This window comes from Oncorhynchus keta, chromosome 23 (genome assembly GCF_023373465.1).
Source record: "Oncorhynchus keta strain PuntledgeMale-10-30-2019 chromosome 23, Oket_V2, whole genome shotgun sequence".
Taxonomy (NCBI): Eukaryota; Metazoa; Chordata; class Actinopteri; order Salmoniformes; family Salmonidae; genus Oncorhynchus; species Oncorhynchus keta.
Window position 1 is genome coordinate 38,104,352 of NC_068443.1, and position 26,935 is coordinate 38,131,286.

At 41.6% G+C, this 26,935-nt stretch overlaps 1 protein-coding gene across 1 annotated transcript; it reads right to left on the bottom strand.

The window, feature by feature from the left end:
* Positions 1 to 13,999: 13,999 nt before the first annotated feature.
* Positions 14,000 to 25,860, bottom strand: LOC118402291 (inhibin beta A chain-like). The gene is made up of 2 exons (XM_035800372.1): positions 24,774 to 25,860; positions 14,000 to 16,886 (listed from the first exon to the last, which is right to left on the bottom strand). The coding sequence occupies exons 1-2, from the start codon at positions 25,255 to 25,257 to the stop codon at positions 16,048 to 16,050; spliced, it is 1,323 nt and encodes a 440-aa protein (XP_035656265.1). The 5' UTR covers positions 25,258 to 25,860; the 3' UTR covers positions 14,000 to 16,047.
* Between the last annotated feature and the right edge of the window lie 1,075 nt (positions 25,861 to 26,935).

Genomic DNA, 26,935 nt, shown 5'->3' on the forward strand with positions numbered 1-26,935 from the left:
CAAGAATGGGAAACAGTGTTTAAACCCTTTACAATGAAGATATGTGAAGTTATTTGGATTTTTTACGATTTATCTTTGAAAGACAGGGTCCTGAAAAGGGACTTTTCTTTTTTTGCTGATTTTAAATAAGGAAAGTGATGATTGCAAGAGTGAGCTGAATGTGCATTATTGTCTTGTACTTATTTATTTATTTTAATTTGATTTCACCTTTATTTAACCAGGTAGGCTAGTTGAGAACAAGTTCTCATTTGCAACTGCGACAAGGCCAAGATAATGCTCAGCAATTCGACACATACAACAACACAGAGTTACACATGGAATAAAAAAAAACATAGTCAATAATACAGTAGAACAAAGAAAACAAAAAGTCTATATACAGTGAGTGCAAATGAGATAAGATAAGGGAGTTAATTAATTAAGGCAATAAATAGGCCATGGTGGCGAAGTAATTACAATACAGCAATTAAAAACTGGAATGGTCGATGTGCAGATGATAAATGTGAAATAAATACATAAATACAGCATGGGGATGAGGTAGGTAGATAGATTGGCTGTTTACAGATTGGCTATGTACAGGTGCAGTGATCTGTGAGCTGCTCTGACAGCTGGTGCTTAAAGCTAGTGGAAGGAGATATGAGTCTCCAGCTTCAGAGATTTTTGCAGTTCGTTCCAGTCATTGGCAGCAGAGAACTGGAAGGAAAGAAGATCAAAGGAGGAATTGGCTTTGGGGGTGACCAGTGAGATATACCTGCTGGAGCGCGTGCTACGAGTGGTTGCTGCTATGGTGACCAGTGAGCTGAGATAAGGCGAGGCTTTACCTAGAAGAGACTTGTAGATAACCTGTAGCCAGTGGGTTTGGCGGTGAGTATGAAGCGAGGGCCAATCAACGAGAGCGTACAGGTCGCAATGGTGGGTAGTGTATGACAGAATGGTGACAGAATGGATTGCACTGTGATAGACTGCATCCAGTTTGTTGAGTAGAGTGTTGGAGGCTATTTTATAGATGACATCACCGAAGTCGAGGATCGGTAGGATGGTCAGTTTTACGAGGGTATGTTTGACAGCATGAGTGAAGGATGCTTTGTTGCAGTATAGGAAACTGTATAGGAAACTAGATTTAATTTTGCATTTCAGATGCTTAATGTGAGTCTGGAAGAAGAGTTTACAATCTAACCTAGGTATTTATAGTTGTCCACGTATTCTAAGTCAGAGCCATCCAGAGTAGTGATGCTGGATGGGCGAGCAGGTGCGGGCAGGGATCGGTTGAATAGCATGCATTTTTAGTTTTACTTGCGTTTAAGAACATTTGGAGGCCACGGAAGGAGAGTTGTATGGCACTGAAACTCGTCTGGAGGTTAGTTAAAACCTGTTGAGCCTATGGGTTCCCCTACAGGAACTACACCCCCCCGTTCAGAAACGGTGGCGCAAGGAATGCAAAAATATTCTTAGAAATATTTAACCTCCACACATTAACCTCTTAAGCCCACCCGACACGCAGGCACCCCATCTAGCCATCTGGAAATGTAAATGCGCTATGCTAAATGCTAATAGCACTCGTTAAAACTCAAACGTTCATTAAAACACACATGCAGGGTACTGAATTAAAGCTACACTCGTAGTGAATCCAGCCAACAAGTCAGATTTTTTAAAATGCTTTTCGGCGAAAGCATGAGAAGCTATTATCTGATAGCATGCAACACCCCGAAATACCTGAAGGGGACGTAAACAAAATAATTAGCATAGCCGGCGCTACACAAAACACAGAAATAAAATATAAAACATTCATTACCTTCAGCCCCAGATGAACTAGGATTGCCCGGTTGGAATGCTATTTGTTTTGTACGTTTATAACATCCTGAAGATTGATTCTGCACTTAGTTTGACCAGTTTCGTCAACCTGTAATATGTAATTTGGAAGTTTTGATGCAAAATTATCCTGGACCAGAAGTCATTTTTTGGGCATTTGAGCTGAAAGTGGTAGCAGATGCTGCTACATGGACACTAGAATTTAACATTATGAAACAAAACAATTTATTGTTGAAGTAGGACTCCTTCCACTACATTCTGATCGAAGACCATCAAAGGTAAGGGAATATTTATGTTGTAATTTTGTATTTCTGTTGACTCCAACATAGCGGAGAAATATTGTTACGTCTGAGCGCCGTCTCAGATTATTGCATGGTAGGCTTTTTCCATAACGTAAAAAAAAGTGACACAGCGGTTGCATTAAGAACCAGTGTATCTTTTTAATTATATGTAGAACATGTATCTTTAGTCATAGTTTATGATGAGAATTTCTGTTATCTGGCGTAGCTTTCTATAATTCCTCCGTACATTTTGCAGAATTTTCTGAACATGGCGTCAATGTAAACCGAAATTTATGGATATAAAATGCATATTATTGAACAAAACATAAATGTACTGTGTAACATGTCATATGACTGTCATCTGATGAAGATTTTCAAGAGGTTAGTGAATGATTTTTTTTTTAAATCAAGCTTTTCGTCCTTTTATCTTTTGTGTTACAAAATGGCTGCCTTTTCTCTTTGTTTTGGTGGTGGTCTAACATAAATATGTGCTGTGTTTTCGCCGTAAAACATTTTAAAAATCTGACACGCTGGGTAAATGAACAAGGTGTTTATCTTTCATTTGAGGTATTGGACTTGTTAATAAATCCTCTTAACCTCTTAGCGCCACCTGAGACGTCTGCTTACCACCCAGCCATCAGGAAATGCAAATGTGCCACGCCAAATGCTAATAGCACTCGTTAAAACTCAAACGTTCATTAAAACACACTTGCGGGGTACTGAATTAAAGCTACACTCGTGAATCTAGCCAACAAGTCAGATTTTTAAAATGCTTTTCGGCGAAAGAATGAGAAGCTATTATCTGATAGCATGCAACACCCCGAAATACCTGAAGGGGACCTAAACAAAAGAATTAGCGTCGCCGGCGCAACACAAAACGCAGAAATAAAATATAAAACATTCATTACCTTTGACGAGCTTCTTTGTTGGCACTCCTATATGTCCCATAAACATCACTATTGGGTCTTTTTTTCGATTAAATCGGTCCATATATACCCAAAATATCCATCTATGAAAACTGTGATCCATAAAAAAACACTGTTTCAAAACGCAACATCATTTTTTTAAATTAAAAAAGTTGCCTATAAACTTTCACAAAACACTTCAAAATGCTTTTGTAATCCAACTTTAGGTATTAGTAAACGTTAATAATCTATCAAATTGATCACGGGGCGATGTGTATTCAATAGCTCCACGTCTTCAAATCATGGTCGGAAATCTCTCTTCCAAACATCCTGTCGGACACCGGATGGTATGGGGTCTCTCTTCTTTGTTTGACCAAGGAACAACCTCCAGGCAATTACCAAGACTGGCGACATCGTGTGGAAGCTCTCACTTGCTGTTTTTCAGCAACAGTTTTTCCTTTTTATTTAAGTCATGTCAGATGCCGAAATCTCCCTTGAGAGAGATGATATATTCCTTGTTCCCGTGATTGATCTACACACACTCCCATGCGATCCAGGTGATTCCTCCATAACTAGGATTCCCCAAGAAGAAGTTAGATAATCGGCACTAGGGCCATTTTCAGATGCTCAACTTCTGGGAATCCTGGCCGAGAAGGGAATCACAATGGTTCCAGGCATTTCAAGCCATCAGCTCCTCCCAAATGGCTACAAATGTACTCGGCACACCGCTCCACTTCCAGATAAAGGCGTTACTTTTTCGGTAGAAGAGGTCGTTTCTCCCAGAGGGAAGAAAAGGCTCCTGAAATCGGCTTTGCCAGCGAAGGGGTAAAATTCCAAGACACGAGACTATTATTATTTATTTATTTAAAAAAAATGTTTTACCAGGAAGGGCTCATATTGAGATTAAAATCTCTTTTTCAAGAGCGCCCTGGTCAAGATAGGCAGCACCAAGTCATTACAAAAAAATTACACAGACAGACAACATGAACAACTACAAGTAAAATGGTTGTCTCCAACCAGGCTGGTCCTTCCTCCTCCGCTCCCTACGCCTCCACGCAGACCCCTCTCACTGCTGCCATATCCAAGGACCCGGTGCTGGCAGCTATCCAGCTGTCTTTAAAACTTCTGCTCCCAGGCCATAGCATATCCTTTCAATTACAGAGTTTGTGGAAGCACATAGCATCATTACAATTCATATTTTACTATGGCTATTTGTTGAACAAATATGTCATACTTATGTCATACATTTTATTTTTCAGGGAGAGCACAGAGTTACAGTATTTCCAAATATAGCTCTCCTTTGTAGGGACAAAATGTGCATACAGTTGATGTCTGAAGTTTACATACACCTTAGCCAAATACATTTAAACTCAGTTTTTCACAATTCCTGAAATGTAATCCTAGTAAAAATTCCCTGTCTTAGATCAGTTAGGATCACCACTATTTTACGAATGGGAAATGTCAGAATAATACTAGAGAGAATGATTTATTTAAGCTTTAATTTCTTTCATCACATTCCCAGTGGGTCAGAAGTTTACAAACACATTACTATTTGGTAGCATTGCCTTTAAATTGTTTAAATTGAGTCAAACGTTTCGGGTAGACTTCCACAAGCTTCCCACAATAAGTTTGGTGAATTTTGGCCCATTCCTTCTGACAGAGCTGGTGTAACTGAATCAGGTTTGTAGGCCTCCTTGCTCACACATGCTTTTTCAGTTCTGCCCACAAATGTTCTATATGATTGAGGTCAGGGTTTTGTGATGGCCACTCCAATACCTTGACTTTGTTGTCCTTAAGCCATTTTGCCACAACTTTGGAAGTATGCTTGGGGTCATTGTCCATTTGGAAGACCCATTTGCGACACAACTTTAACTTCCTGACTGAAGTCTTGAGATGTTGCATCAATATATCCACATTATTTTTATTCCTTGTGATGCCATCTATTTTGTGAAGTGCACCAGTCCCTCCTGCAACAAAGCACCCCCACACCATGATGCTGCCACGCCCGTGCTTCACAGTTGGGATGGAGTTCTTCGGTTTGCAAGCCTCCCACTTTTTCCTCCAAATATAATGATGGTCATTACGGCCAAACAATTCTATTTTTGTTTCATCGGACCAGAGGACATTTCTCCAAAAAGTACGATCTTTGTCCCCAGGTGCAGCTGCAAACCGTAGTCTGCCTTTTTTATGGCAGTTTTGGAGCAGTGGCTTCTTCCTTGCTGAGTGGCCTTTCAGGTTATGTCGATATAGGACTCATCTTACTGTGAATATAGATACTTTTGTACCTGTTTCTTCCAGCATCTTCACAAGGTCCTTGCTGTTGTTGTTCTGGGATTGATTTGCACTTTTCGCACCAAAGTACGTTCATCTCTAGGAGACAGAACGCGTCTCCCTCCTGAGTGGTATGACGGCTGCGTGGTCCCATGGTGTTTATACTTGTGTAGTATTGTTTGTACAGATGAACGTGGTACCTTCAGCCATTTAGAAATTGCTCCCAAGGATGAACAAGACTTGTGGATGTCTACAATTTTTTTCTGAAGTCTTGGCTGATTTCTTATGATTTTCCCATGATGCCAAGCAAAGGGGCACCTGAGTTTGAAGGAAGGCCTTGAAATACATCCACAGGTACACCTCCAATTGACTCAAATGATGTCAATTAGCCTATCAGAAGCTTCCATGACATAATTTTCTGGAATTTTCCAAGCTGTTTAAAGGCACCGTCAACATAGTGTATGAAAACTTCTGACCCACTGGAATTGTGATACAGTGAATTATAAGTTAAATAATCTGTCTGTAAACAATTGTTGGAAAAATGACTTGTGTCAATCACAAAGTAGATGTCCTAACCGACATGTCAAAACTATAGTTTGTTAACAAGAAACAAGTTTTAATGTCTCCAACCTAACTATATGTAAACTTCCGACTTCAACTTTATATGCTGCTGGTAGTGGCTCAATGTCACGACTCCGACCGAAGGTGGCTCCCCTTCCCGTTCGGGTGGCGCTCGGCGGTCGTCGTCGCCAGCCTACTAGCTGCCACTGATTATTTCCTCCCCCTCCTTATGTGTTTATTGAGTGCACCTGTTTTGAGTTGGGTATAATTAGTGAGGCTTTATTAGTCAGCCGGCCCGCCTGGTTCCTTGTGCGGGATTAATTATTGTGACCTTCTGTTTTGTGTAAACTTGTGTGCACGTCTGTGGGTTTCGTGTTTTCCCATTTCGTGGGTTTTGCTGGACAGTTTAAGTCCCCCTGTTTGGGGCGTTTGTTTTGTTATACGCCCTGTGTTTTCGTGGGGTTGGCTTATGTTCGCCGTTTTTGTGCATTAAAGTAGCACTCCCCTGAACTCTCTGCTTCCTGCGCCTGACTTCTCACCCACTACACTCAGAACGTTACACTCAAAAGTATAATACATGATTAGCCTATATTTTTTTATGATATTCATTGTTACTTATTGTCACTTCATTCTAAAATTCTGCACACAATGCGTAGGCATAGTTATTATAACATAGCCTTCATTGTAGTGCCTATCTTGCCTGCACAAATGATTACAATAAAATTATATTGTCATACAGTATGTACAGGATAGACATGGTGTATAGGTTTCACAGTTCAATTAAATGCTTTTACTGGTGGCAATCTTATTCACTCATTTGGGCAATGTAAATTTAGCACGTTTGCATTCTATGGTTTGATTGGTTTCTATTGTGTAGCACACGGGCCTACTCTTTCCACTTAAAGTGTTGTGCTGTTTCCTCTCCCTCTCTATTCATTCCATTAGAATGTATGGAACGCCATATAACACTAGCGCGTCTTTCATGGTTGTGCCCTGCCCATCCACTGTTCTACACAGGCCGATTGCTGTCCTGCGTTCGCAGATAGACATATGGTTGCATAGGAGTGGACTGGAACTAAGGTGAACCCAAGAAGAGCTTGTCGAACGGCCTCGCCGACACGCCATCACCAGCATGGATTGGTATTGTAAAATAATCAGAGACAACATGTAAGCTAGTCATTCATATTTGACATTAAGTTGGCTTACATGCATAATCGTATTGCTGTTTCACATCTGTTGCTTTGCAACATCACAGTAATTTTATCAATTGAGTCATAAGCAAATCAAAACATTAAATATTTAATCCATGCTTTATGAGCTCAGGTAGACTTACTACTGCCTTTAACTCTCATCACTCTAGGCATTTTCATTTCATTTGTATATTTCATCTCGTCATAAACAAAATGTATTCTGCAATAACTTCATATGTTGAGTCAGTCCTTGCAATCAGTTCCATCTCAAATAATGGTTATATTCTCCAGTCTCCCGGTAACAAACCAAGTGGTATTGGCAGTAATATATAAATGAAGAACTGCATCTTTCAGCTTCAGTACGTTGCCTGCAGCCTATTAACGCTAATTTCATGTTTTTTGTCATAATTCTAATAAATGTGTTCATTGTCACAGGTGGAGTTTCAGTTACTAAGAATCGGGTTACACCTTGCTTGAACTGATTCGCCAAAATGCTTCTCTATGCAAGCTTAAACCATTCTACCCAACAAACAACGGTTTGGTCCCACAGTCACCACCATCTGTTTGTAAATTAAGACTACCCAGCAATGGGTTTCACCAGGTTGGTTCCCTCACTGCTAGTGTGCACGGTTCATCCGTTTAGCACTCAGTTTTCATAACACTTTTACTCAAGTGCCTTTTAATGGTTGGTCCTATAGTTTCTATGGTCATGTTGCAACAGAGCCTGACCTCAAGATCTCATTATGTGTTAGACAGCTGGCCATCTGAGTACAGGTTTTACTACGGATGCTTCCCATCCATGTACTTTTGGGGGATTTTCAGGTTCAGTATTCTGTACTTCATTGCCCTCACATTACGGATCATTGGTAACTCTATTGAGAGCCTTAACTCATAGGCCTAGTGACATTATGTCGCACACAAGGTGAATCACATTACTTTGTCTCGTGCCATCTTTGTCCATTCAAATTCAATCAGCACAACTGTTCTTAAAAATGCAACAAAACAGTATTAAACCTCAAAACTAAACTTCTTGCTACTTCCTATTCAATAACATGTGATTGCAACCCTCAGACAGGGCAGTTTCCCTCCTCATTGACGTTATTGCGAGGCTGTCTACTTACTGGTTTTCCATGTTTCCCTCAAATGTTATTTGTCACAAGCGCCGAATGCTTATTTACAAACCCTTAACCAACAATGCTTTAAGAAGTTAATAAAAGAACAAAATATGTGTTTAGTAAAAAACAGAAAATAAAAGTAACAAATAATTAAACAGTATTAGTAAAATAGGGGGTACCGGTACAGAGTCAATGTGCGGAGGCACCGGTTAGTAGAGGACCCATACCAAATCGTTTCAGTCTCCTGAGGGGGAATAGACTTTCTCGTGCCCTCTTCACAACTGTCTTAGTGTGTTTGGACCATGATAGCTTGTTGGGGATGTTGTTGGGGACACCAAGGAACTTGTTGGGGACACCAAGGAACTTGAAGATCTCAACCTGTTCCACTTCAGCCCCTTCGATGAGAATGGGGGCACACTTGGTCCTCCTTTTCCTGTAGTCCACAATCATCTCCTTTGTCTTGATCACGTTGAGGGAGTGGTTGTTGTCCTGCCACCACACGGCCAGGTCTCTGACCTCCTCCCTATAGGCTGTCTCATCATTGTTGTTGATCAGGCCTTCCACTGTTGTATCATCGGCAAACTTGATGATGGTGTTGGTGTCGTGCCTGGCCATGCAGTCATGAGTGAAGAGGGAGTACAGGAGGGGACTGAGCACGTACACCTGAGGGGCCCCCGTGTTGAGGATCTGCGTGGCGGATGTGTTGTTACCTACCCTTACCACCTGGGGTGGCCCATCCAGGATCCAGTTGCAGAGGGAGGTGTTTAGTCCCAGGGTCCTTAGCTTAGTGATAAGCTTTGAGGGAAATATGGTATTGAACGCTGAGCTGTTGTCAATGAATACCATTCTCACGTAGGTGTTCCTTTTGTCCAGGTGGGAAAGAGCAGTGTTGAGTGCAATAGAGATTGCATCCTCTGTGGATTTGTTTGGGCGGTATGCAATTGGAGTCAGTCTAGTGTTTCTGGGAGGATGGTGTTGATGTGAGCCATGACCAGCCTTTCAAAGCACTTCATGGATACAGATGTGAGTGCTACAGGTCGGTAGTCATTTAGGCAGGTTACCTTAATGTTCTTGGCCACAGGGATTATGGCGGTCTGCTTGAAACATGTTGGTATTATGGACTCAGACAAGGACATGAGGAAAATGTCAGTGAAGACACTTGCCAGTTGGTCAGCACATGCTCAGTACACGTCCTAGTAATCTGTCTGGCCCTGCAGCCTTGTGAATGTTGACCTGTTTAAAGGTCTTACTCACATTGACTGTGTAGAGCGTGATCACACAGATGTCCGGAACAGCTGATGCTGTCATGCATGCTTCAGTGTTACTTGCCTCGAAGTGAGCATAGAAGTAATTTAGCTCGTCTGGTAGGCTCGTGTCACTGGGCAGCTCGCGGCTAGCCTTCCCTTTGTAAGTCTGTAATAGTTTGCAAGCCCTGCCACATCTGACGAGCATCAGAGCCGGTGTAGTGTGATTCAATCTTAGTTCCGTATTGACGCTTGGCCTGTTTGATGATTCGTCGGAGGGCATAGCGGGATTTCTTAGATGCTTCCAGTTTAGGGTCCTGCTCCTTGAAAGCTGCAGCTCTACCCTTTAGCTCAGTGTGAATATTGCCTGTAATCCATTGCTTCTGGTTGGGGTACGTATGGTCACTGTTGGGGTGACGTCATCGATGCACTTATTGATGAAGCCAGTGACTGATGTAGTGTACTCCTCAATGCCATCAGAATAATCCTGGAACATATTCCAGTCTGTGCTAGCAAAAGAGTCCTGTACCTTAGAATTTGCTTCATCTGATCACTTTCCTATTGACCGAGTCATTGGTGCTTCCTGCTTTAATTGCTGCTTGTAAGCAGGAATCATGAGGATAGAATTATGGTTAGATTTGCCAAATGGAGGGCGAGGTAGAGCCTTGTATGCGTCTCTCTGTGTGGAGTAAAGAAGTTTTTTTCCCTCTGGTTGCACATTTAACATGAGTTTCCCTGCATTAAAGTCCCCGGCCAATAGGAGCGCCGCCTCTGGAAGAGTGTTTTCCTGTATGCTTATGACTGTATACAGCTCATTGAGTTCGGTCTTCGTGGTGGTATATAGACAGCTTCACAAAATACAGATGAAAACTCTCTTGGTAAATAGTGTGGTCTACAGCTTATCATGAGATACTCTACTTCAGGCGAGCAAAACCTTGAGTCTTCCTTAGATTTCATGCACCAGCTGTTGTTTACAAATATACACAGACCACCACCCCTTGTCTTACCAGAGGCTGCTGTTTTATCCTGGCGAAAAAGCTTAAAACCCGTCACCTGTATGTTATTCATGTCGTCGTTCAGCCACAACTTGGTGAAACATAAGATATTACAGTTTTTAATGTCCCGTTGGTAGGATATACGTGAACATAGTTCATCTATTTTATTATCGATTGATTGTACGTTGGCTAATAGGACTGATGGTAAAGGCAGATTAACCCTCTTGGCGACGGATTCTTACAAAGCACCTGGACCTTCGTCCTTGATACCACCGTCTCTTTCTCTTGCGAATGACAGGGATGAGGGCCTTGTCAGGCGTCTGATATAAATCCTTCCCGACCAGCTCGTTGAAGAAAAAGTATTCCTCCAGCACGGGGTGAGTAATTGCTGTCCAGATATATAGAAACTATTTTCGGTCATAAGACTCAGTGGCAGAAACATTATGTACAAAATAAGTTACAAATAACATGAAAAAACATACACAAACAGCACAATTGGTTACGGGATTTTGTTTTTTCTGATCTGATCTTTTCACCCTATTACTATAGCTTCACTCTTAAGCATTCTAAATCAAGTTCCTGGGGTAATATCATAATAGCTCACACTTACACCCTCAATCCTTTCTCATGATTCCTGCTAATACATATTCACGCTCAACTCCGCACTGCTCCTCATCATTCTCTTTTCATTCCTCTTCAACCCTCTGTTTCAATTCTCTCCTTTCTCAAGTAATGTAAAAGGTGTTATCTTTACACTGGTCACTCATTCAAGAAGCTGATTAAATGGCACGATCATTACCTTGTGCTGGGAACATTAAAAGGTCACTTTAAAATGTGCAGTTTTGTCACACAACACAATGCTACAGACATCTCAAGTTTTGAGGGAGTTATTGACAGAGAACTAAATGTTCCTTTCTCTACCATAAGCTGCCTCCAATATCGTTTTAAGAGAATTTGGTAGTACGTCCAACCGGCGTGTATGGTGTTGTGTGGGCAAGCGGTTTGCTGATGTCAATGTTGTAAACAGAGTGCCCATGGTGGGGGTGGGGTTATGGTATGGGCAGGCATAAGCTACAGACACCATCACAATTGCATTTTATTTACGGAAATTTTAATGCACAGAAATACCCGGAGGAGATCCTGAGGCCCATTGTGAGGCCCATTTATTTGAAAGTATCTGTGGCCAACATATGCATATCTGTATTCCCAGTCCATAGATTAGGGCTTAATGAATTTATTTCAATTGACTGATCTCCTCATTTGAACTGTAATTAAGGAAAATTGTTAATATTTTAGTTCAGTATAAGTTAAGCCCAATCTATTGGCCATCCTTTCAAAAATTGTCATTTTACCATACAGTCAGTGCTTTCAGAAAGTATTCACACCCCTAAATGTTATCCACATTCAGCCTGAATATAAATTATTAATACTATTTTTTACAGGCCTACACACAGTTACTTTAGTATCTCATTGTAATAAGGATGGATGTTTTGGAATATTTGTTATTCTATTAAAACTTTCTTCTTTTAGAAAGTATTGTGAATAACTACAATCCATTTTCAGTTTTTTCCTATCACAGCCGTTAAACTGTAACTGTTTTAAAGTCACGATTGGCCTCATGATGAAATACCTAAGCGGTTCCTCCAACTGAATTTGGAAGAACGCCTATATCTTTGTAGTGACTTGTTTAATTAATAACTTCACCATGCTCAAAGGGATATTAAATGTATTTTTTAACAGATTTGTTTTTACCCCTCTACTAATAGGCGTCCTTCTTTGCGAGACATTGGAAAACGGCCCTGGTCTTTGTGGTTGAAACTGTGTTTGTAATGGACTTTCCCTTAACTAGCAAAACTCCATAATCAAAAAAAGATACACGTAGACACTAAAAGTTGTTCAAACTGCCTTCAACATGGTCAGTTCGGATGAGATGGATGAGAAAAAAATATTTAATTCATTTTAAATTCAGACTGTAACACAGCAAAATGTGGAATAAGTGGTATGAATACTTTCTGGAGGTGCGGTGTGGGCTTAGGTAGACCCTAAGTCCCTTGTGTACTTATACCTGTGTTTTCTGTTGGTCTGCTGCCAGTTTGTCTTGTCTTTCAATGCTGCTTCCCCAGATCTGTGCCTCAACACAAACTTGTCTGTGAGTTCTATGGAAAATTCCTTTGACCTCATGGCTTGGTGTTTGCTCTGACATGCATTGTCAACTGTGGGACCTTATATTAGACAGGTGTGTGCCTTTCCAAATCATGTCCAATCAATTTAATTTACTACAAGTGGACTCCAATCAAGTTGTAGAAACATCTTAAGGATGATCAATGTAAACAGGATGTATTTTTGTTTTCTATTTTTAATACATTTGCAAAAAGTTCAAAGAACCTGTTTTCACTTTGTCATTACGGGTTATTGTGTTTAGATTGATGAGGGAAAAAGTATTTAATCAATTTTAGAATACGGCTGTAACATAACAAAATGTGCACAGGCACAGACATTACATTTAGAACAATATTTAGCCTAATAGAAAGAAATATGGCATATCCCTAAATCTTTTCATAGTGACCAAAGTGTACAAATGTACCTAGGTACGTAGGCAGACAGTATCTAGCTACATCCATATCTATCAGCGAGGCTTAGACAAATATTTTTGTAGTAAAACCAGCTTATTAGTTTCAGAGATTTTACAACAGTAAATTCCTGTATTATTGTTTCTCCTCATTGTAAGTAAGCTTAGCTATCTAGTTTACTTGATAGCCAATAAATGTTACTTACATCTGTTTATAATATTATTTTGCATCATGCCTATGATTTTGTGAGTTTGAAAGGCATCCACTGTCATAATCATAACCAATGTCAAGCCTTGTCAATTATGTTACTGTAAAAAAGGCCATGCCTGTGCACGGTGACCCTACAGTCCCATTGGAGTGAGTTCTTCCCCTCTCAGGGGTCTATTACCGCCTCTTGGTTCCAGCCAATCTGTGTGCCCGAATGGACATTTGGACTCTGGCTCCTCCCACACTACCTCAGAGTGGTTATTGTCTTCAGCCAATTAGGACACAAAGTTTGGCTGGGGACCATGTTTTCTAGAAGTGTTTGTATGTGCATCAGCAACGTAAATTGGGCCACTCAGGAACGTTTCTTTTCATCATAAATAACTCCCAGTCGTTGCCGATAATAGGCATACCCATAACATGATCCCTAAGAGTGGTACTCAGAATGTGTTGTGTTGGATTTGACCCATAACGTTCATTGCTTTGCCAAATCTTTTGCAGATTTACTTTTGTGCCTTTATTGCAAGAAGGATGGAATATTTGTTATTCTGTACAGGCTTTCTTCTTTTAGAAAGTATTGTGGAGTAACTACAATGTTGTTGATCCATCCTAATTTTTTCTCTTATCAGTCATTAAACTCTGTATCACAAAAAATCTGAACTCATCATGAGGGGACGCAATTGCTCGCGGGTCTGCTTACCGACACCATTCTGCTGGTGGAGTATACACACCATTCCAACACAGAATAGGAAAGGAAAACTATTTCACTGATATTGTAATTAATTATAGGTCATGTTTCATAGAAATCTGGAAACACTGGACAATTACTTCAAGCTATTTTTTTATTGGAACTCCTGTTAGCCTTAGCATCATTACATACATTCCCTCCCAGGATATTTCAAGCCAGGGATCTGAAAAACAAGCACGTGCCAACAAGGGTCCCTGAGCCATCTTTAGGGCCACGAGATAGCACTCCTCTGAGGCCTGCTTGCCAAATCACTCCAATCGTCCTCCTCCTTGGCATCTTATAAGGGGTTATCAGCAAGCACTCACGTCTCTTGCCCTTGAAGCCTGTGGAATGTTTGCTGCTCGCCTTGTTTATGGTCAGACATCGCCCTGCAACTGCAGCTCAATGTCACTCACACGCATCCAGCCAACCAGCTTTGTGGCAGGGCTAGTTTGTCCCTCGCTGGGGTTGCATTCCCTGCTGGTGTTGACTCCACAGTAGCCACTTTATGTCCATGTGTCTAAGACAGCCTGCTGGACTTTTTGCGTCATTTTTCACATTTTCTACCTTTTCCCCCCATCATAAATTTAAAAGCATTGGATTTGGAGTAAGCGTTGACTGGACGAAGTTTCAACCATTGTGAAAACCTGGACGCATTAAGTAAAGTGTTACCGATAACTGAAACAAAACATGACAGAAATAGTATAACGCATTGTGTTTAATGATGAAGCAAAAAATTGCTGCCAAATAAATTATATAAAAAAATATCCATAAGCAACAGTTCTGATTTGTACAACAGAGCAAAATCATTTTCAGTAACTCAAGAGTATGTAAAGTTGTCTAAATGTGTTGTTTCAGTGTCTTCTCTTCTCTCAAACACATTCCCTGACCTTTGTATGTTTGTCATTTATAACACATGTAATGTTATAAATATCATCATATATTTCATATGTTTGGAACACCACTGCTCTCCAATTTCAGTTTGAAATAAGTGTTGGACAAAAGAAGCAGGAAAAAAGTCATACCAAATTGATTTAACCATTGGAAGACATTTTCAGACTCTTTGAAGTGTTTCATAATTTTCATAGATTGGTCAAAGTGTTTTTTTTTCTTTGTTGTTAGGAAGATTAATCAAGATGCTTTAGTAGAGAATGTCCTTCTGGTAAATTAATCGTATTGAAAGCTAATGCTGCTCCCATCTTTGGCCTTACTTTGATTGAGAGACTATCCGTAGCTATAGTATGTGCTGTTTATGTGTTAAATGTGTCTTGTGTATAGTCTTCTCTTTAAAAAATAGTTTTTTAAATGTAACCTTTATTTAACTACGTAAGTCAGTTGAGAACAAATTCTTATTTACAATGACAGCCAACCAGGGAACAGCAGGTTAACTGCCTTGTTCAGGGACAGAACCTTGTCAGCTCAGAGATTCAATCCAGCAACCTTTCAGTTACTGGCCCAACGCTCTAACCACTCTAACCACCACCTGCAGTATCTCTTCATGCAGGCCCAAATGCCAGTTACCGTCAATGTGATCAAGCTGGCAAGAATGTTGGTATAGTGCAAATTTCAACATTCATTATTTTTATGTACAAAGACAAAGTAGTTCAGAAATGAATAACAATAATAATAATTAGAATAATAAACCCTATTAATAATTATATTAGTGTTTGGCTCCAGTAGCTGGTCAAACCTATGTCTTTCAAGTATCTCTCAACAATAACAATACAAACATTTGAAACACAGACACACATTTGGAGAAAAAAAGTATTAAAAAAAGTCTACTTTGTATACAATTAAGAAACAAAACACATATAAAGAAACATTAACAAAAATACAACACATCGTAATACTTCATCAGTTGCATAGTTTTTTTTCAGGGAACTGTTCCATGTTCATTGCAGTGCAGAGAAGCAGGAATCACATTGCGCATAAACAGTGATAAGTAGTCTCACTCTGTCTCCATTTAACAAAAATATATGATGTATCTCTTTTTTATCTGAAAGTGCCACAGAGACTATTCCGATTTAACGATACCCTGTCAGATAATAAGACAAAACAGACAGATCAGTCAAAGAACTCCCCAAAAATGTATTGTCCATCATACCAGTTATATTATGTCCATCATATCAATGGTGCCTTCTTATTATGGATGAGTATTTTACTGCTCTGTACTGTCTCTTACGAGCAGCCGCACTCATCCACGATCATGTTCTGGATGTCCTTCTTGATGATCTTCTGCTCCTCGTTGTAGTAGAGCATGGACATGGCGCGTAGTCGCGTGGGCACGCAGCATGACTTGATGTTTTGGAAGGGCGCATAGCCCCGCATGCGGTAGTGGTTAATGACAGTGGAGTGAAAGGACAGCGAGGAACCAGTGATGCTGGCTACATGGCTGGGGCAGTCACCCTCGCAGTAGTTGGCGTGGTAGCCTGGCGGCGCGATGATCCAGTCGTTCCAGCCGATGTCCTTGAAGTTGACATAGAACTGCCTCTTGCAGCACATGTGCATCTTGTCGTCGCACTCCAGGCCTCGTTTGGCACGGCGGTGAGCGTGTTCCTCCTCGCCAGGCCGCAGTACGACCATGAGGAACGGCCGGTGGGACTGTTCCCTCTCCCGTTCCGGTTGCTCGTCCTCGGTGGGGACCAAGACGGGTTTGGCACCCACCTCGGTGCACAGTGGGCAGGAGACTCGCAGGTCCAGGACTCTGCCACCGGTATCCAGCAGGGACTGGATGCTGCGTGGCACGGGGAGAGTATGCCAGCCGCTGCGCCGTGTGTCCACCATCTTCTCTGACACCAACTCCTCCTCCTCGCCCTGGGTCTCGGTGGAGGTGGTGGCAGAGCCTGGAGCTTTCGGCTTCTGCCGGCGGCGCTGCAGAAGCTGGATGTTCACTTTTCCCTTGCCCCGCCCTTTCCCCTTGGCCAGCTTCAGGAAGAGCCACACGTTGGCCTGCTCCACCACCGAGAGCTCGCTGCCCTCCTTGGAAATGTCAAAGGTCATGGCAGATGGAGAGTTTCCTAGAGCAGGAAAGGGAATAGGGCATTTAGTCATCACAATGAGAGCAATGCTTCAAATGTTCACAGTCATTTTGGTTAGGCAACACATACATGTTTTTGGGGCTCTGCTAAAAACAAATTAGTATGTTGAAAAAAGGCTGTACAGAAATGATGACTGGAGCTGTGCCCCTTTCTGTCCAATAATGTAATTTCTGAAAAATATTTCTGTCCTTTTAGGGAACCCCTTTTGGCTTAAGAGCAACACCAGAGTTAAAAGCCGTATAGCCTCTTCCTTACTCTGTGTATTAAATAGAGCTTTGGGCTAAAGGAGAGATACACTATATGACCAAAAAAAGGTATGTGGACACCTCCTCATCGAACATCTCTATAACAGCCTCCACTCGTTCCACTAGATGTTGGAACATTGCTGCGGGGACTTGCTTCCATTCAGCCACAAAGGTGTTTGATGGGGTTTAGGCCATGCCTGCTGCTATAACAGCCTCCACTCGTTCCACTAGATGTTGGAACATTGCTGCGGGGACTTGCTTCCATTCAGCCACAAGAGCATTAGTGAGGTTGGGCACTGATGTTTGGTGATTAGGCCTGGTCGCAGTCAGCATTCCAATTCATCCCAAAGGTGTTTGATGGGGTTTAGGCCATGCCTGCTGCTATAACAGCCTCCACTCGTTCCACTAGATGTTGGAACATTGCTGCGGGGACTTGCTTCCATTCAGCCACAAGAGTCAGCATTCCAATTCATCCCAAAGGTGTTTGATGGGGTTTAGGCCATGCCTGCTGCTATAACAGCCTCCACTCGTTCCACTAGATGTTGGAACATTGCTGCGGGGACTTGCTTCCATTCAGCCACAAGAGCATTAGTGAGGTTGGGCACTGATGTTTGGTGATTAGGCCTGGTCGCAGTCAGCATTCCAATTCATCCCAAAGGTGTTTGATGGGGTTTAGGCCATGCCTGTGTGCAGGCCAGACAAGTTCTTCCACACCGATCTCCACAAACCATTTCTGTATGGAACTCACTTTGTGCACAGGAAACAGGAAAGGACCTTCCCCAAACTGTTGCCACAAAGTTGGAAGCACAACATTGTCTACAATGACATTGTAAATCAAATCAAATAATATTTTATTGGTCACATACACGTGATTAGCAGATGTTATTTTGGGTGTAGTGAAATGCTTGTGCTTCTAGCTCCGACAGTGCAGTAATATCTAACAAGTAACATCTAACAACTTACACAATCTATACCCAATACACACAAATCTAAGTATGAATCAATTGAGACTATATACATATGGACGAGCGATGTCAGAGCAGAACGAACTAAGATACCGTATAATAGTATAGAATACAGTATATACATATGAGATGAGTAATGCCAGATGTGTAAACATTAAGTAACTAAGATACCGTATAATAGTATAGAATACAGTATATACATATGAAATGATTCATGCAAGATATGTAAACATTATTAAGCGACTAAGATACTGTAGAATAGTATAGAATACAGTATATACATATGAGATGAGTAATGCCAGATATGTAAACATTATTAAAGTGACTAGTGTTCCATTCCTTAAAGTGGCCAGTGTTCTCTAGTCTATGTCTATAGGCAGCAGCCTCTATTGTGCTTGTGATGGCTGTTTAACAGTCTGATGGCCTTGAGATAGAAGATGTTTTTCAGCCTCTCGGTCCCAGCTTTGATGCACCTGTACTGACCTCGTCTTCTGGCTGATAGTGGGGTGAAGAGGCAGTGGCTCAGGTGGTTGATGTCCTTGATGATCTTTTTGGCCTTCCTGTGACATCGGGTGCTGTAGGTGTCCTAGAGGGCGGGTAGTTTGCATCTGTAAAAGTTTGTGAGGGTTTTAGGTGACAAGCCAAATTTCATTAGCCTCCTGACGTTGAAGAGGCTCTGTTGCTCTGTCTGTGTGGGTGGTCCATTTCAATTTGTCAGTGATGTGTACACCAAGGAACTTGAAGCTTTTCACCTTCTCCACTGCAGTCCCGTCGATGTTAATAGAGGGGTGCTCCCTCTACTGTTTCCTGAAGTCCACGATCATCTCCTTTGTTTTGTTGACGTTGTACGCTTTAGCGTTAAGATTTCTCTTCACTGGAACTAAGGTGCCAAGCCAGAACCATGAAAAACAGCCCCAGACCATTATTCCTCCTCCACAAAACTTTACAGCTGGCATTATGTATTGGGGCAGGTAGCGTTCTCCTGGCATCCGCCATACCCAGATTCGTCCGTCGGACTACCAGATGGTGAAGTGTGATTGATCCCTCCAGAGAATAGGTTTTCACTGCACCAGAGTCTAATGGTGGCGATCTTTACACCACTCCAGTCAACATTTGGCATTGCACATCGTGATGTTAGGCTTGTATGTGGCTAGTCGGCCATAGAAATCCATTTCATGAAGCTCCCGACTAATAGTTTTTTTTTGTTTTTTGGGGGGCTGGATGGTTCCAGAGGCAGTTTGGAACACCGAGGACAGATGATTTTTATGCCCTTCAGCACTCGGTGGTCCTGTTCTGTGAGCTTGCGTGGCCTACCACTTTGTGGCTGAGCTGTAGTTGCTCTAATACATTTCCACTTCCCAATAACAGCACTTACAGTTGAACAGGGCCGCTCTAGTAGGGCAGAAATTTGACTAACTGACTTGTTGTAAAGTTGGCATCCTATGATGGTTCCACATTGAAAGTCACTGAGCTCCTCTTTAAGGTCATTCTAATGCCAATGTTTGTCTATGGAGATTGCATGGCTGTGTGCTCGATTTTATACACCAGTCAGCAACGGGTATGGCTGAAATAGCCAAAACCACTTATTTGAAGGGATGTCCACATACTTTTGTATATATAGTGTATTATGCATGCTATTGACAGTGGACACTCCATTCTATCCAAACTCCATACTCTGTACAAGACTGTATTTGTTCAAGGTCTGTCATGTCTGATTAGGTGGGCTCGGAAGTATCTTCCCCAGTCACTTTGGCATCTGTTTACTTTGGAAAGCAATGGGCTATGAGAGGGTTGTTGTGAGCCTGGTTACACTTTATAATAACCGCCTAGTTACTTTCATGAATAAACGGTAGGTTTAGGGTCCTGGAGATGCAGTGATTGGACATGTGTATGGTGTCCATATTAGGACAGCTTCATGGACACCAATTGGACATATTTATTGTCTGATATGGCTATTGTTCACGCTTAAACGCTTACAAAATCTATTATAATAAATGTTATACAAACTTATGAATTTGAAAATAAATGTTTTCAAATAAATACTAATACACTCATCCTTATTCATGAAAGCTCTTATAAAGTGTTATTTCTAAAACAGATCCCCTTTTAATCTCATACTCTCAAACAAACTTGAGTTAATCAGAGCGTGTAGGACATTCTAACCCACAACACAAACTGTCTTCTTTAATCTCTCTGAGTCCTGCAGGATTGAGAGGGCCTTTGTGGGTTGTTTACACGCCACAGTCCTGGGTCAAGTCCAGTAGGGAGAACATTTTTTGAAAGGAAGAGGTAACTTCCTGAACTTGTCCAATAAGAAACGCTTGTTTAGGCCTACATTTTAAAATGGACCCAGGAGTGGTGGCCTGTCTACGGAGAGCTACTGAGAAGTCTCTCTCCACTGTCACCATGCTGCAATTGAGACGAAGTTCAACCATGTGCAACCCGTCACTTAACAACACACATCCCAACACACATGCCCATTTGCCAGCCCATCTCACATTGCATACCTATTTTAAGGAAAAAGGCACAACGCTGGAAAGAGGCACAACTCAGACACTTCATTCAGGATAAAGTGGAGTTAGCCTGCCCAGGAGCAGGTTAAAGCTGAAGGATTTCTTGCCATAGAAATGTACCTGCATGGGTAAAAGGTGAGAAACCTTGGTGTCAACGGTTATCCCAAGTTGAACTCAGAATTTACCAAAGTTAGCTCGCTAACTCCTCTATCCCACGAAGAAGTATACCCCTCAGATCATGACATGGAATAACAACAGATAAATAATCTTTAGGTGACCACAACAATGGATACTTTGTCCTGGACTAAATTCAATTGTGCCCACATATAGAATTCCTCCATTACATCTGACTAAATTCAAGTTCAACCCTCTCCTGTAGCACTTCCAATGTCCAGTATAAGATAACACTTCAAAAATGTGCATGGGGATCTGCACAGCAAAAGTGGTTAATCATCTGTAATGTTATAACTATTAGTGTTCAATACTTTTAACACACACAGTGTTATTTTAACCCTCTAGTTTTTAAACACGTTTTAAAAATGTACACTCAAAAATGTCTATAGCTACCACGTTTGGTTCCTTGAAAGTTGTGGGAACGTTCGTTTTTGGTTTCACATTGGTTCTAGGAACAAAGCCATGCGTTTCCTGACCAGTAAAACTGAATGTGTTCTAAGACCATTTGAGGAATTTTCGTGCATAGCTGGTTCTCAGCGGTGTCCTGGGAATCGCACCAAAATTATCACGGAAAATAGGACAAATACTTTAGCGAACCAAATAAAGCACAGTCACCACCAAAACAGTCAGAGTTGTACATTTTTTGGGAGTGCTTTGGGGGCTTTTGTACTGAAAAGGGAGCAACTCATATCTCTTATGGATATGGATATGCATATACAGTAAAACCAAACAACACTACATGTATTTATACTTTTTCGACAACAGAAATCCGTCCCTCCCTAGCAAGGCTCCCTATCTCTTTTTCGTTTTACTTGTAATGAATGAATGAACAAACAAAACAGGGAGAATAGAAAAGCTTGAAAGCGAAGCGCCTCTAAATAAATTTGTCTAGATAGCGCAGCAGATAAAAAAAGAAAAGCATCTTCATCTTCCAAGAAATCTCAGTCGGTGAGGAAAGACCATCGCCACTACAGGAATGTCATTAACGATGTGTTATTGGTTCCTGACCATTCATTCAGAGAAGACAGTAGTGCTGATTGCTGTGAGAGGTGGCAGGCGCCTCTCTCTCTCTCTGTCCCCTCCCTTCTCACTATTTTGGTCCTCTCCCTCTCTCTCTTGGTCGGCCTCTTTTTCTCTTTCTCTTTATTCTCTCTCTTTTTCTCCCTCTCTATCCTCTCTCTCTCTCTGTCTCTCTCTCTCTCTCCCCGATCCCCATATCCACTTATAGCCTCCACAGTAATTATTTGGCCCCATATTTGGATGAATGAAGTGATTATGTACGGTTAGAAACCCCGCAGGTATGTCGGTCGGGCCCTTCGACACCCCCTCCGGCGCATCGTTAATGCCCCCCTAATTTCACCGGCACTTTTTTTTATCCAAGGTTCATACAAAAGGGTGGTTATTTAAAGCACCAAGCCATTATGCACAATTATGTAAGCAAACAAGCAGGAGAAGAATGTGCTTGTCACATGCTGGTTGCGCCGCTCTGCTGCCATACACGATGGCCAGCCTGCAATCAGGAGAGCCTCCAGAATCAGAGCATCCGCCTCGTTGCGGTGGCGTGCAGCGCATGAGAGCACACTGTTGCACGTGGAGGGGATACATGTTGTAGTTCCGATGCATTGTATTAAAACTCTCCTATTGTTGTTTTCGCATCGTTGTCTGATCTCATCTCTGATTCATCCACTTCACACCTGCATATGAAAATTCCCAACTGTAGATGTGAACGTGGTTGACGTATTTCAATCAAGTGGTTGACCCGCTGTTGTAAAATTCTGAAAACCTAGGCCTAAAATGCAAAAACGTGTCTACTTTCAGTTCCTACGCGCTGAAGTTACAACACTTAAACTCTTATCCATCACTTCTTTCGTCATACATTAGGATACAGTTGTACTGTGAAGTTTTCTGTATCGATACAAAGTGCCACTAGACTTCACTAACCAAACGCTGGGTATAAACTAAACTGGGTTAGGTCTCATTCAGAGACTGATCTTGTGGTAGCGTTGGTAGGACGACAGTAGCTTTAAGGCCGATTTTCCCCCGACTGCCAGACAATTGATTCCTTGCAAACTCCCTGCCTAAGAATTCCCACAGCCAACAGCCCAGGTTTTTTTATACACACAATTACCAGGCGATTCAATCAAGCAGTATGCGGTACATTGGTTAATAGACCAATAACAAAGAAAGTTCCAAACCTCTGCCAATAACAGATAGTTTTCAGGTCCTCCCCCCAACTCAGAGCACTCCAAGCTAAATTCTTGCAAGATAATTATTTTTTTGGGCAAAAGTAATTTTAATTTGAATGGAAATCTATTACAGTAAGGTACTTAATTGTAACCCAGAAATGATTTGATATTGATATTTAAAAAAAAATATGCATACCCTAACCATAGCCCTAACCTCAACCCTTGCCGCAATCCTTGTTTTAAACCGAACCCTAGCAAGCAGTTGCTTATCAACAGATTGTTTGCTGATAGATTGACCATCTGTAGATCATCTATATGGGACTATACAAATAAAGTGTGACCCAAGTCACTACCATGTTTAAATCGGCAAGACCAACAAAGTGTGACCGAATTCGCTACCCTGTTTAAATTGACAAGACCTACAGCAGAGAAATGTATATGATTTTCCTGGATATGGCTATGGAGAAATGAATTGTTACCATTGATGTGCCCGCACACATACACACTAACTCCAAGAGAGGAGGATGGAGGAACAGGCAGATGCATGCACACACTAATACTCATGGTTATTGACACACTCACTAACACACAGTTTATTGAGCATTTGAGAGAATAATAATTTAGTCATGAATTATAGTCCATCTTGAACTACATTTATACACATCTAGCATGTCACATAATTTACAATTCCTTGTTCTTAATCTCATACCAACATTTCATGTAACCTTTATTTAACCCGGTAAGCCGGCTAAGAACAAATTCTTATTTCCAATGATGACCTGGCAAACATATTTTGCAAAATCCTTAAGTGCTTTCTAGTAGCTGAGTACACACTGAAATAATTTTGAGTCAAAAGCCGCATTCGACACTCGCTTAAGCGTGGGGAACTCGTGCTAGCTAAGGATGCCAAGGCACGTGGGTAGTCGGTGCGCATAACCCCCGAACGAAGAAATTGCAAAGGGACGTCAATAGTTTAATCTAAGCCGTGTTGACTACAAGTTCGAAGAGAAAGCCTTAAGCACCACAGACACACATCAATTTTGAAACAGACCCAAACCCAGGCACACACATTTTACACATGCAGGTAGCACGTTATTTAATTGCCCGCTTGCATACTTTTAATTACATTTTTAAATCACCACTGTATATCTAATACATCACGGTGTGTTTATTTCATGAAAACAAATTCAAATTTATATTTTAATCATTTATTTCCACGAGCCTCCTTTTGCCATTGGAAATGCTCAGTTTGATCGTGATGATACAAATGTAAATATATTTACATACACAGCACTGATAAGTCGATAGGATCGTCTAGACTCTAGAGCCTACCCAGCTTCGACCTTCAAAGTAGGAGGATGCATATGCAAATAAAAGATGACTGGTCATTGGTCAGAATAATCAGATCAGATTGTGAAAAATTCCATCCCACCTAAACAGGCTGAAATTCCAGGAGTTTTTTTTAAGGCTCTTAAAACTAAAAGGGTTTTATCATAATTTTCACAATTTCAGGGTGTTATTTCAACCTCATAGTGTGAAAATATTATTTTAAAAGATTGAACATTTTTGGGACTGCACTGCCCTTTTAAACAACAGTTTCCACGGGTTTACCTGATATTTATCAGGTGATAACAGTGAGTACTTTTAGGTACTATAACAAAGGATTAATGGTGCTGAGTGGTGCTTCTTTAAATTAATCAAACAAATCAAGAAAGTAATTGATGTTATTACTGTAACTGCTAACCAAACAAACATACAGAGGCACACAAAATCGCTGACTCACCTGGCTCGGCAAAGGTAATGATTTCGGAGGGCGGCTCGGGCAGCGAGCCGCCAGCACCCCCCGGTCCCTCCTCCTGGAAATCCACCCTGCCGTCCTCACCCACACGGCCAACGTGTAGTTTCTTGATGGCGTTGAGCAGGGCAGCACGTGGCACCGGGTGCGTGACGTTGGGCCGTGCACTCAGGTGGAGCATGTTGAGGATGTGCCGCTTCACCGCTTCCACCATGTCCGTTTGGCCCGAAGTCCGAGCCACAGATTCAGATGCTGATTCAAATCCAGGAGGGACCGGGTCATAACCCCTCATCATCTGGGCCAGCACACAGGACGGACAGTTGGTCACCTGGGTCTCCTCCACCAGCCCCTGCTCTGGCATGGCCACATCCACAGCTGCCAGAGGTCCAGCCAAAGTAGGGGATCCACATCCTGTCTGAAGCCTGGCGAGAAGCAACGCCAGCACCCCGGCAAACGCAGCTAACAAGGGCATCCTGTGCCACAGAATGCCGACTCACACACGTGCACACAATATTTGGAGAAGGGTGAGTAGAGGACAGCAGCACACTGGACAGCTCTCCTCACCTTATCTCTCCCGATTCACAAGGTGTTGATGGGGTTTCACCGACACCAACAAAGCACTTGTGTGGGAGACAAAAATAACAAGTTTGAGAAAGTACAATCCTTCTCTGAGTGAGGTGCTGCTAGCTTCCAATAGTTGGATGTTGGAAAGTAGAGATTTGAGACCAGGCAATGCCCCTGTATTACTTAAGCACTTTACCCCACTACTATCTTTACTTGGTCCTCACAAACCAGGTCTTTGCTCCAGTCCTCATAAACCACTTCTCCTGTCAATTCCAGAAAAGCAAGCTCTCTGCTTTGTAAAACCATTCCTCTTGTTTTGTCCAGTTGGTAAAATAAGGTTTACTGTATAAAAACAGAATATCTTGTCCAGTCTTTGTAAAAATGAAGTGTTTGGGAGAGTGTGCACTCTAGTTTAGTCCTTGCAAAAAGAAGTGTGGTGGTGTCCTGTCCTGCTGATATGCACAGCACTGGAGAAGCCTCAGAGAGCTCACTATATCGGAGTTGAATGGCTTTGTCGATGTGGGCAGGGTTAGAGTGCCTCTCACTCTCACCACTCTCTCTTTTGCCTCTCACTGTAATTATACCTCCCTCCCTTCCTTTATCCCTCCCACTATACTCCCCATTACTACTGTGTGTTTCATTACTTCTGAATCACAACTATGTGTTCATCCTTTTAAATTTTAACTAACAAGTTAAACTTCAGGCAAACACAAGAGTCAGTCAGGTCACCTCCACAAGTTAGTCTATGTTTTTTGCTTGAAATTTCTTTCTCTGTATTGCTATCTTTCTATATAGTGTCTGCATTGGATGGTTTTTGTAGCATGCTTGTGGGGTTTTCTTGCACGTCACGATGGAGGAGGCGGAAGAGGCACTGTGTGCGCACTGAGTCTCCCTGATTCATTCATACCACACACCAACACACACACAGACGTGTTCACCCTCATCCACATTTTCACATACACACCCCAGCAAGCACATAACGTTCTGAGAACCATATGTTTCTTAGAGCTTGGGGAGAGCATGGTTGTCCTATGGTTATTTTGCATAAACCTTCCCACAGCTTTCTAGGAATGGTGCAGGATAGTTGCTTGGCTTTGGAACATTCTCAGCACATTTAACGAACTTCACAAAAAAACAAGTACTTTCTTACTTTACTTTTCCTAAAAGTTCAAACATGGTTACATTTAAATTCAGTTTTGGTAATGTTCTAGGAACGTTCTCCAACTGGTTTGACAAAGAAATAACGTTTTTCTGTGGGATATTTCATGGCTCTTTTTAAAGTCATGTTCTCAAATTGTTCTGAGAACTTTAAGAAAACCACAAGAACACTTTAGTAACGTTCAGAGAACGCTCTAAGAATGTTATTTAAAATTTTAAAATTTCCGTTCTCAGCATCAACAAAACGTGTGGTCAGGTGTGTTCTTAATGAGTGCTTGTTTCTTTTGAAATTGGGTCTGTTTGAATAGACTAAAATGAACAGCTTTGTTTTGAGTAAAAAATAATAATAATAACATGGGATGCTAGTTCCACCCTGGTGGCACAGTGGACTAAGTCTGTGGATAGAGAACAAAAGATCATAGGTTTGA

Excerpts from the sequence above, each read along its gene's own strand:
- LOC118402291 (XM_035800372.1), bottom strand. The coding sequence starts at position 25,257 with ATGCCCTTGTTAGCTGCGTTTGCCGGGGTGCTGGCGTTGCTTCTCGCC. Across the intron at positions 16,887-24,773 it reads CATTACCTTTGCCGAGCCAG|GAAACTCTCCATCTGCCATG; the intron begins GTGAGTCAGCGA and ends TTCCTGCTCTAG.